This window comes from Miniopterus natalensis, chromosome 6 (genome assembly GCF_054644295.1).
Source record: "Miniopterus natalensis isolate mMinNat1 chromosome 6, mMinNat1.hap1, whole genome shotgun sequence".
In the NCBI taxonomy this organism is placed as follows: Eukaryota; Metazoa; Chordata; class Mammalia; order Chiroptera; family Miniopteridae; genus Miniopterus; species Miniopterus natalensis.
The window spans coordinates 85,434,132-85,446,505 of record NC_142086.1 but is presented as its reverse complement, the minus strand read 5'-3'; the positions used below and the strand labels follow the sequence as shown (position 1 = coordinate 85,446,505).

Here is a 12,374-nt window from a genome sequence, read left to right as displayed (position 1 = left end):
TTTTTGTTTTGGGGCTTCTCTTAGCTTTTTACATACTGGCACCCCCTTAACCATTTTTGTTGTTTTTATTTCCTAGTGGAGATACATCGAGGCAAACAACTCACAGGGTGTTCCACTTTTAGCACAGCATTTCCAGGAACTATGTACCAGCATATAAAAATGCACAGAAGGATTCTTGGACATCTATCTGCTGTTTACTGTGTAGCATTTGATAGGACAGGACATAGAATCTTTACAGTGAGTTAACATTTTTAAACTCAATTTGTTATCATCTGGAGCACTTTGGTGTTCATCAGAATCTTTTAAGAAGTCTTATACAACCCATAGGTTCTGTGTTTCTCAGTCTTAGGATTTTGACTCAGTAGGTCTGGTGTGGGGCCTGTAAATTGCGTTTTTATTTAGTGTCCCAAGTGATTCAGATGCAGGCCTTGTGTTGTGGTTGTGAGATATTTATGTTTTTATCGATTTCAGAGAAAGGGAGAGGGAGAGAGGTAGATCAATGATTAGAGAGGCATTGATTGGCTGCCTCCTGCACGTCCCCTACTGGAAATCAAGTCCACAACCCAGGCATGTGCCCTGACCAGGATTCGAACTATGATCTTCTGGCTCATAGGTAGATGTTCAACCACTGAGCTATGCTGGCTGGGTGAGGCATTGATTTAGAGCAGTGGTTCTTGGGCATTATCATTAAGGATGCTTAAAAATATTCATCCCTAATACTTCTTCAGTCTATTCTAATCTAGACTTACTCAGGTTAATTTCTACTATGCGTATTAACGAAAATCAAACCAAACCCCTCCCACAAATATCCGACTCTCCACAGGTTATTCGTATTCACGTTGAGTACTCACTGATCCAGGGAAATCGATTACTTGAACATTGAAATATTGTTTTATTCTTATAAAGCTATATAAAAGTATTTGGAATTTAATTTTACATTTTTTATGTTTTAAGGGAAAATTAGGATGGGTAAGAAGTTCAGATTTTATTTCTCAGTTGTGAGATTCAGAGTAGATACTCTACTCACATATTTATGGAATGAATGGATGTTGACTGGTACTATAAATTTTAGACTCTTGGTTATTTTTTTGCGTTTTTCTAAGTATTTTTAATTGTTAGACCTATTTATGGCTCACTTCTATTTTTCTTTTTTTATCTTTATTGTTGAAAGTATTACAGATGTTCCCTATTTTCCCCCATTGATCCCCTCCACCCCACCCCCAGGCCTTCCCCATGCCAATGTCTGTGTCCATGGGTTATGCATATAAGGATTTAAGTTCTTGATTAATCTCTCCCCATCCACTCCCCCACCCCCACCTTCTTTCTGAGATCCCTCAGTCTGTTCCATGTTTCTATGTCTGGTAGACTCTTGGTTATTTAAAATGAAGGTGCTAGTCCCATTATTTTTTAGTTGTTTTGGGAACAACTACTCTTGTATTTCATCCTGTGAAATGTAGATCTGTCCTGACACCAAATTACTTAGCTTGACATGGACTAAACTGACATTTAAAAAATATATATATTTTATTGATTTTTAGGGAGAGAAGAAGGGGGGGGAGAGAAACATTGATCAGTTGCCCTCCCGTAGGCACCCAGACCATGGCTCGAATCTGAAACCTGGTTTATGTGCCTTGACTGGAAATTGAGTGGTGACCCTTCCATGCATGGGGTGACGCTCAACCAACTGAGCCACAGGGACCAGCGCAAACTAAACTGACATTTAACCATTGTAATTGAAATAGGCGAGCCATGAACTTTTATTGGACTTAGTAGTTGGCAGAGAATTTTGAGAAGGTAGTTTTTATATTTGATCTGATCCATAGAAATGAAAACTTCACAATATCTTTATGTAGACATTCTTTGATTTGAAGAAAAGCTGTTTATAAATGTTCTCAGCAAGAGAGGATGAGTTTTAGACACTTAATTTGAGTGACATGTAAATAGTATTTTAAATGATATAAAAGACTTCTGTATTAACATTTATTTTGGGTGTTTTTTTAGGGTTCAGATGATTGTTTGGTGAAGATTTGGTCAACACACAATGGCCGCCTATTATCCACATTAAGAGGTCATTCTGCAGAAATTTCAGATATGGCAGTAAACTATGAGAATACAATGATTGCTGCAGGGAGCTGTGATAAAATAATTAGAGTGTGGTGCTTGAGAACTTGTGCCCCAGTTGCTGTGCTCCAAGGACACACGGGGTCAATTACATCTTTACAGGTAAACTAGCGTTCATGGGCACATTTGTATATTATCTCCTTTCCTTTAAAACTCTTTCTCTTTGGAGATGAGAAATAGTAAGATGCTTAGTAATTATATGATCTAATTTTAAATTTAGTAATCAAGAAAAGGTGTAATTATACTTCCATGAATCTTGGAAGGGTGATTTAATAAATATGTAATGCGGTTAGAGCTTTAATTTCAGGCTTAATGGATGACTTATTGCTTTATTTAGGTTTATGGTTGAACTGAATGAGTCAGTTACAAACTGGTGATAGGTTAATGATTTTTCTACTTTAAAATTTGTGGATTTTGTTAAGCTAATTAATTTTCTGAAGTATATTTAAACTCAGTTTTAGTCCATATTCTAGAACTTCGATATAAATAGTCACATTCAACATTTAAACCCTTCATTTTGTATGCTTGACAAGATGGAGCTTGGAAGAAGCTTCTTCTTTGAAGTCATAGGTTAAATCCTACCTCCCTTACAAAGTATATAATCTTGGGGAAAAATAATAAAACAAATAATAAACTATTACTGTCTGAGATGTTATAATGATAAATATGAGAATCATCTAAAACCCCACCAAAGCCAATTCTTCATCTTTTCTGCTAATGGCAGTACTGGCCTTCTTTGCTAAGCTCCTTCTCTTGAATGTCTTGTGTGTCAGCAAGTTGTGTTGCTTCTTTCTTCCTGGCTTTCCTCCCCATTCTGGGGGAAGGAAAGGTTAAGGTTCTTAGGTTAATTGGATTAATTGGATTGATTTCTTGGCTCTTTTATCTTACCTGTTTCCTTTCAATCAGTATTGTATATTGCCATCAGACAAATCTTTTGGTTGCCTTCTGTGTTTTATATGATAATTACAGTTAACTCTTTAATTTGCTGTTGTTATTGGGCCCAGATTCTCTACCCATTTCACCACTTCCAAAAATGAACACTTCAGTCATGTAGGTCTTTCCATTGCTATCACATACCATATTCTCTATCACATTTCTACTTTTGTTCATATTATTTCTTTGCCTAGTATGTTTCTTGTTTTCTTTGTATTTTCCTCTTCATCTTTTAACCCTTCTTGGATATCTCTGGACCAGATCGAACTTCCTTTCTCTAGCTTATATAGCACAGTTGGTACTTTTTATTTTACTTTATTGTATTTTTTTACAAGATATGCCTTTATTGATTTCAGAGAGAAGAAGGGAGAGAGAGATAGAAACATCAATGATGAAAGATTCATTGATTGGCTGCTGCTTGCATGCCGTCCCTCCTGAGGACTGAGCCCGCAACCCTGACATGTGCCCTGACCGGGAATCGAACAGTGATCTGGATTATAGGTCGATGCTCAACAGCTGAGCCACACTGCCTGGGCTATACTTTATGAAATACAAATGTTAGCCCTATTCTGAAGTTAAAATTTAATTTTTGTATTTTTTTAAAACATATCTATATTGATTTCAGACAGAGGAAGGGAGAGGGAGAGAGAGAGAAACATAATGATGAGTCATTGATCGGCTGCCTCCTGCCGATTGAGCCCGAAACATGGGCATGTGCCCTGACTGGGAATTGAACCACGATCTCCTGGATTCTAGGTTGATGCTCAACCACTGAGTCACACCCAGCCAGGCAACTTTTGTATTTTCTTATATTAGTTTTATGGGGTTTAAAAATGTTTAAATTGTGATTCACTTGGAATTTAATCTGGTGTACAATCGAGGGTAGGTCCAGTTTTTCCCCTCAAGATTGCCGCACAGTTGTCCCTTTACCACTGATGCAGTGATTCATTGTTTCCCCAGCTGATTTGAGATGTCACCTTCGTCTTAAGTCTTGTATTAGTATCCAATTTGGAGTTTATATTTTTTCTGTTGGTCATTCTGTGAAAGTACCTACAGTGCCCCATAGTTTTGATTATTGAGGCTTGGTGATAGGCTTTCATATTTAGAACTAGATCTTTACTTTCTCTTTGTAAAAGTTTTTCTGGCTCTTACTGGCTTTGACAATTTTTTTTCTGGGATCACATTATGTTTATAAGTTAATTTGAGATAGACTTTACTTTTTTATAGTTTATGCTTTTATTACAATAGTGTCACCTATATTTTTGGATTTCTTACATATTAGAATGTCAGTTGAAGTTAACTTTGAAAAACAGTTTAAACTACAACTTTAGTAGAAGCTCAGGAAACTGAGTTGTATATGTTATTGCTTTTTAGTTTAGCCCAATGGCCAAAGGCTCTCAAAGGTACATGGTCTCTACTGGTGCTGATGGGACAGTTTGTTTTTGGCAGTGGGATTTAGAATCCCTGAAATTCAGGTAAGTGACTTTAATTGTGTAATAAGTTGTCTTTTTTAATGTTATGATTTAGTCTAATGAAGTCTGGGCATAAAGAGAAATTATGGATTGTGGTTGCCTTTTTACTGACTACTTACTGTTTATAATTTGCTATTTAGGTGGTTGGATATGTAAAAGAAGCATAGCTATTCTTAGTGGGCACATTTTTGTGGGGAAAAAAGAGTATGTATGTGAAACATTTTGAAAAATATTAGAAATATGTAATTAGATACAGAGAAGTTTAGGTAGGATTATTTAAGAATCAGAAGACCTGTGCTGTCCAATATAGTACCTACTAGCCACATGTGATGATCAAGCACTTCAGATGTGGCTAGTGTAATTGAGGAACTGGATTAATTTATATTTAAAAACTGAGACTTGATTCAGTTATTATGAAACTTTTAAGCATATTTCAAACCATTTGAGTATATAAATTTAGTTTTTCAGCTGTAAGTTTTATGAAAACTGTTTGATGAAAACGTTCAAATAGAGATGCATTATAAGTGTTCAGTATACTTTGAAAGATTTCAAAGATTTAATGAGAGGAAAGAATCTAAAGTTCTCATTAAAATGTTATTAATACTGTTGTGATATTTCGGATATATTGGGTTAAATGAAATAAAACTTATTTCATCTCCTTTTACTGTGGCTACTTAAAAAATACAAAGTTACACATGCGGCTTGTATTCCATTTTTGTTGGACAGTACTCGACCCTGGTGGTTTTATGCCCTGCGCTGCAGCCCTGATGATGGGCTCACTTATACTCTGAGTTGTGGTCACCTCAGTTATAAGATGGGGGCCTGTCTTTCTGTGTAAGAGGATCGCTGTGAAGATGGGGATTAGACAGTCTTCCAGAATCCATCCAGCTACAATAGCATATGTGGAAATACTTGGTATACTGCGAGGCACTACAGAAATAACATAATAGTTAAATGTGCTAGCTTATAATGTGTAAGACTAATATATTTTAAAACATCATCTTTTATAGTCCACGTCCCTTAAAGTTTACTGAAAAGCCTAGACCAGGCGTTCAAATGCTTTGCTCTTCTTTTAGTGTTGGTAAGTACTTCTTTTAGTTTCATTTTAGCATTTATTGAATGACCACATTATTGTGAAGAGCCTTTATCAAATAGATGGTAAATGACTTATGTTCATTTCATTAGGTTTAATCTTTCATGTTCATTTTATTAGCCTTTTTCTTACCTTTCACGCCTCCATTCTACCTTTTTCTGATTTTGAATAATAATCGGAGTTAGTGATGGAAGAGATTGCTGGCTAAAATGAGGTTCAGGGTGTCAGTGATTCCTGTGTCATGTATGCCCGGTGTATGATACACCAAAATTGGGATTTTCTTTTAACAGGCTAAACTATATTTTTGGTAGTTAAATTTGTTTTCCACACGTCTTGGTGAAATTATTCCCCATTTTCTCTAATGCCATGGCTGGTTCTCCTGGCAGTACCCCCCCCACCCCGCCCTTAGGTGATTTCCAAAAGTCACGTTGTTAATATAAACTGGTGTGGTTGAAATGGGTTTGTTAAGAATATCAAGACACCTTTATCACTCTTATCACTTAGGAAATTCTGAAGGTTTTAGGAACTCTGTGCCATAAACAGGAATGAAGAGCAAATATATATTTACTATTACAAACCTCATATCAAACTATATTATATTCATTTAAAAATGTCTATATAGTGAATTGGAAAACGGATCTGTTGAGATAAACTTTTGGAATAAGAGATATTGCTTAATTTAATACAGACATTTGGTTTGTGGAGATATTTGTTATAAACCTTAACCTTTTTATTTCAGGTGGTATGTTTTTAGCCACTGGTAGTACCGATCATGTAATCAGAATGTATTTTTTGGGTTTTGAAGCACCTGAAAAAATCGCAGAACTTGAAAGCCACACTGTAAGTATTCGTGTTTTAAAATTCTGTAGGTTAATTTTAATAATGTTCCTGTTGGTGTATAGTCAAATATTGATAACAAATTGATTCTTTTTTAAAAAATTGAATTTATTGGGTTGTAATTTTAACTTAATTGTAGGAGGAATTGCATTTAAAGGTGAGGGATACTGACAACTCATATAGCACCTTGACAGTGCTACTATTTTCCAATGATTATTTCATCTTTAAGTCCAGAATTTTGATTATGACAGTTGATTTGGGTGGGTTAGGTTCAAGTGGCCTATTTATCTTAACCCAGCTCATGAAATCAGAGTGCTATTTTATTAATATATGTTAAGATATATAACTCAGTATTTTGAGTTAGAGATCAATCACGTCATGTTTTCTCCTAAGAGTTTTGTGAGGTTATTTGATAAACGTAAATTCAAGTTACTTTAACATAAAAGAAGCCCCGGCTGTGTGGCTTGGTTGGTTGGAGTGTTGCCTCTCACAGTAAAAGGGTTGTGGGCTGGATTCCTGGTAAGGGCACATGCCTAAGTAGTGGGTTCAGTCCCCTGTCAGGGCACATGCGGGAGGCAACCGGTTCATCTTCCTCTCACGTTGATGCTTCTCTCCCTCTACCCCTGCACCTTCCTCTCTCCCCCTTCCTCCTCCCCCTCCCTCTCTCTCTAAAAGCAGTTAAAAAATACATGTCCTTGGGTGAAGATTAAGAAAATTTCTTTCCATGTAATCATAAAACAAATTATTCAGCCTTGTTTTTAGCTGCTTAAACCTTTATATTTTGATGACTTTACACACATACCAATTTTTATACAGGTATTTTACTGCATGTGTCTGTCTTTGTGACGAGCTATATTTTCGAAGTCCTGTTAGGTTCATAGTTAGATTCTTTGCACTTAGTGTGTAATTCATGTTTGAATGACAGGGCTAAGCAGCACAATTGCAAATCTCCTGCTTTAAATCAAATATGCTTCTAGCTCTAAAACTTTTTTGTTTGTTTATAAACTATGCAGATGATGACTTTTGTGTTTGTTTTCCCCCCTCTGATTTAGGATAAAGTTGATAGTATCCAATTTTGTAACAACGGTGATAGGTAAGTGTTGTTTGCATTTGTGCATATGTTTTTAGGCATATATACTGTGCTTCATATTAGTATAGGTAATATGTCATTTTGTACATTGCAGGTACTTATTAGTAAATACATATATTAATTGAATGAAAAGTCTGGGGCAGTGGGAAACATGAAATACAAGTTTTTGGAATTTAGTTTTTTCTGTCTCATGAGACCAAATGTAGGTCTCCTTTAGTTTACGTCAGCTAAATTTCTGATTTACAGGAAAATTAAGTGAAATTCTTTTTAAAAAATATATCTTTATTGATTTCAGACAGAGAGGGAGAGAGAGAGAAACATCAATGATGAGAGAGTCGTCACTGATCAGCTGCCTCCTGCCCACCCCCAACTGGGGATCCAGCCCGCAACCTGGGCATGTGCCCTGACCGGGAATCGAACCTCGATCTCCTGGATCCTAGGTTGATGTTCAACCACTGAGCCACTCCCGGCTGGGCAGTGAAATTCTTTATGTTTGAGTAGTTAAATCTTTTCTCATCAATGACTGGGCTGTATCCTTCAATGAAATTATCACTTAGATTTTATCTTTTTTTGTGTGATTCCCAATATCTCTCAGGCATCTTTCCTAATCTGAAGCTTTTAACACTTTGTTAAAAGATTATTTTTGCACAGTGACCAGCATGAATCAATTTGAGTTTAGAGTTAAGTTGCTTAGAATGGAGCTTTTGTTCTTACCAACTTTTTAAATATGTCTTTATTGATTTCAAAGAGAGGAAGGGAGAAGGGGGAGAGAGAGATAGAAAAACCAATGAAGAGTCATTGATCGGCTGCCTCCTGCATGCCCCCTACTGGGGATTGAGCCCGCAACCTGGGCATGTGCCCTGACTGGGAATCGAACCATGATCTCAACCGCGATCTCCTGGATCATAGGTTGATGCTCACCTGCTGAACCATGCCAGCTAGGCACCATATGTCTTTTAGTCTTCCTGTTTTTCCCCATCTTCCAGATGTTGTCTTCTCAATCTATTAGACAAGCTATTGTTTGCGTTTGAAACGTGCTTTACTTTGTAAAGCCAGGCACATCATAGCAAACCAGATTTTTTTTCCATTCAGATATAACCTAGAGCTCTCTCTTTTGACTTAACACCTATAGATTTACCTGCAGTCAAGAGTGCTACATTAAAAATTTTTTTGCTTGTGATTTTTAACTAGCTGTTGGTGGCATGTATCTAAGTATAAGGTCGTTTTTCCTCCTTTTTTTAATATTTAAGGTTTTTAAGTGGTAGCAGAGATGGAACAGCACGGATTTGGAGATTTGAGCAGTTAGAGTGGAGAAGCATTTTATTGGATATGGCGACTAGAATCTCAGGGTAAGTTGAGATGGTTTGTTGTAAGTCGATACATCATAAGTACTTGGTTTCTCCCTGGTTAGTTACCTCCTGTTATGAAGAGCTAAATGGAAGTGAATGGTGGTTACCTCTTGCATGTCTGATATAGATACTTAAATTTCAAATATCCAGAAGAATTTATTCTTAACATTTATTTAGGAAAGAATAACATATTTGTTCTGTTTCTCAAAGCATTGACTTCCTCTTAGGTGCTGCATTTAAAACCACCTATAATTTTTTTATATATATTTATTTGATTTCAGAAAGAGGAAGGGAGAGGGAGGGAAGAGAGAAAGAGAAACATCAGTAATGAAAGAGAGTCATTGATTGGCTGCCTCTTGCACGCCCCCTACTAAGGATCAAGCCTGAAACATGGGCATGTGCCCTGACCAGGAATTGAACTTTGACCTCCTGGTTTATAGGTTGATGCTCAGCCACTGAGTCATGCCAGCTGAGCACCTATAATTTTTAAGAGATACAAAAATAACGTGGGTATGCCCTGGCTAGGTAGCTCAGTTGTTCAGAGCGCCCTTATAAGCCAAAGTTGAAGGTTTGATACTCGGTCAGGGCACACACAAGAATCAACCAGTGAAGGCATAAATAAGTGGACCAGGAAAACAGATGTTTCTCTCTTTCTCTCTTCCCCTTCCTCTTTAAAATCAACTTAAAAAAATATAAAAATACTCAAGCATGTCAAATACAGAAATTTTACTTTTCTGTAGATAGGATTTTTGGAATTAAAAAAAAAATCACTGTAGGTAAATCTGAAGAATAAAGTACACAGTCAGCTTATTGTTAAGGTCAGAAAGTTGTGCTACATTGGGAGTGATTTTTTCCCCCTACACTAAAATTTTGGCTTCTAAAAATAGTTTTGAAGGCAAGTTTGTCCTGTCCCTAGCTCCCAATGCTTCAAAGTTTTACACATGTTTTTGAGCATCTTTGAGGTAAGCTTAGCACTTCCCAAGAGAAATATTACAGATTTGAAAAATACTGCTGTTTTTGTTTTGTACATATTGCGAGGCAGTCCAAGTTATGGGAAGAAGACATGTTCTGGGATCAGACCTGTGTTCAGACACTACTTAGATTGTTTATAGCTATATAATTTTGAGAACATTATTTTATATTAGTCTGTTTTATCATCTGGGAAATAAAATAACCTCCCTTTAAGTATTACTGGGAATTTTATGTTTCATTTTTTTAAAACGTTTTCATTGATTTTTAGAGAGAGAGGAAGGGGAGAGGGATAGAAACATTGATGAGAGAGGAACATCAGTCTTCTCCCTCCTGCATGCCCCCTTGGGGATCAAGCCCACAACCCGGGCATGTGTCCTGAATGGCAATCGAACTGTGACCGATTGGTTCCTGGGTTGATACTCAACCACTGAGCCATACCTGGCCAGGCCATTATTGGGAATTTTAAATGATAGGATGAAAGATGCTAGCACACTTCCTTGTCCAGAGTAGGCATATCAGTGTTCTTTTGCCCAGTACAGATATTTACTTTAGTTACACTTTAATAGAAATCTGAAGTTACAAATTTTAGTTTAGAGTTTATACTTTTTCATAACAGTTTTTCTGGGAAATGTTATACATTTTGTCTTTTGGAAGTCCTTATGTCTCCTTTATTTTCAGTAATTGTAGGAGAAATTAACTTACATTCTCTGCTGTGGCTCAAACAGTTGTACTGGGTTTCAAAATAAATTTCATCTTAATATTTTTGTGGAATGATCTGTGGTAAAGGTTGGAAGGAATGTGTACTAGAAATCTGATAATCCTTGTTCACAAATAGGTCTTTACCATTATTTAAAAATGTTGCACCTGGATACTCAAAAGCATGTTGATGTGAGAGGGAATACGCAGTGGAAAGTCACTCCTTGATTAGTTGAGATGAGGAACAGGAGTGAAGAGCATTCGAAACCATATTCACATATGAAGAATTGTTTATTAGGAAAATAGGAACATCGGTGTAAACACTGGAATAAAAAATAAAAAGATGAGACTGAAAACTGCTTAGTGTTCTTGCTGCCATGCTCTTCCTGGACAGAACTTTTCCTGTAATTCCCTTTGTGGTAGAAATATTCTTTTCTCATGTAAAGTTTTGCCTCTTTCAGATCTTGAAAAGCAGAGTTTCCTGTGTGTAAGAATTGGTGGGTGTGTTTGTTTCACTGTTCTAATCTTGGCTCATCAACGCAATGAACTCTAACAAGTCTGTTAGTAAATTCAAGGTTATTAAGAGGGAATACCTATTAGTTTAAAGGGGAATGTGGAGTCAGTCTTTCTTACATTTCCTCTCTTTTATGTTACACTTTTTCTTTGACAAATCTAGTAAGAATTATTCTCTTGTCTGTGTTCTACTGTTTACATAGATAGCTATTACATATCACTTTCTATACTCTTATAGCCATTTTCTTTAAAATATTTACTTTATTACATGTTTATAATTTTTTAAAATGTGTATGATTTCAGAAGCCCCTAGGCCTTTCCTCACCTTCCCACTGTTTACTGCTGACTATTTTACAGACGAACTTTGCATATCACTTTCCTAAAGGCTGCAATGCATTGTAGACACATGTATCCAAGATTATTCTTACCTTGGGGCCCATAGGAACATTCTATAGGGAAGTATAAAGAGATGAGTACAGTCGTGTTTACAGTTCAGCAAATTGAGCATCTGTGTGTCAGACACTTCTGTACATTGGGGATATGAAGATGAATTAACTTCTTTCTGTCTTCCTAAAATTTTTTGTTATCTCTATAGAGAGAAATAGTTAATACTATTGTTAGGGCTTGAGTTCGGAAGAAAAGAATAATAGAAAAAAGGTAGAAGAAAAAAACTTCGCTCTTACAAGTAGCAGTAGTGTCCTAAAATCTGCCTTTATATAGTCTCAGCACTGCTGCTTAATTGTCCCCTCTCCCTTTGGGTTTTGCCCCAGTGTGTTTATAGATAATCTGTTAGGGATCAGATATGGTGAACCCTATATAGACTTGGTAAGGTAAGCACAGGAACTTTATTTTTGTATAGATAAGGACTTGTATACATTGTTTAGCCTACCATCTAGGTAAATTTACACATTGTGTATTTTTTTCTTAGGGACTTAACTTCTGAAGAGGAAAGGTTTATGAAACCCAAAGTAACAATGATAGCTTGGAATCAGAATGATAGCATTGTTGTCACAGCTGTGAATGATCATGTCCTCAAAGTGTGGAATTCTTATACTGGACAACTGCTTCATAACTTGTTGGTAAGTCTTATCCAATATAACAAATTAAGATTTTTTTGAACTATAATTTTATTTTTAAAGCTATGAATTTAATGTATTAAACATGTTTCACTTACATTATCAAGTAAATAGAAATTTGTACATAAACTGATAACAATGACTGTCAATACATTTTTAAAAGCCCTTATTCACTATGACAACATGAGTTTTTAAATGGAAACGTAAAACTTGCAAACCTTC

At 36.1% G+C, this 12,374-nt stretch overlaps 1 protein-coding gene across 2 annotated transcripts in view; it reads left to right on the top strand.

Annotated features, from left to right (window-relative positions):
* BRWD1 (bromodomain and WD repeat domain containing 1) overlaps positions 1 to 12,374 on the top strand; it is a 91,001-nt gene that overhangs the window by 14,048 nt on the left and 64,579 nt on the right. For both annotated transcript variants that reach the window (XM_087818422.1, XM_087818423.1), the window contains exons 7-14: positions 77 to 237; positions 2,002 to 2,223; positions 4,429 to 4,529; positions 5,537 to 5,607; positions 6,359 to 6,459; positions 7,509 to 7,549; positions 8,797 to 8,895; positions 12,005 to 12,155. In XM_087818422.1, coding sequence (XP_087674548.1) covers positions 77 to 237; positions 2,002 to 2,223; positions 4,429 to 4,529; positions 5,537 to 5,607; positions 6,359 to 6,459; positions 7,509 to 7,549; positions 8,797 to 8,895; positions 12,005 to 12,155 — 947 coding nt within the window. The remainder of the gene's footprint in view (positions 1 to 76; positions 238 to 2,001; positions 2,224 to 4,428; positions 4,530 to 5,536; positions 5,608 to 6,358; positions 6,460 to 7,508; positions 7,550 to 8,796; positions 8,896 to 12,004; positions 12,156 to 12,374) is intronic.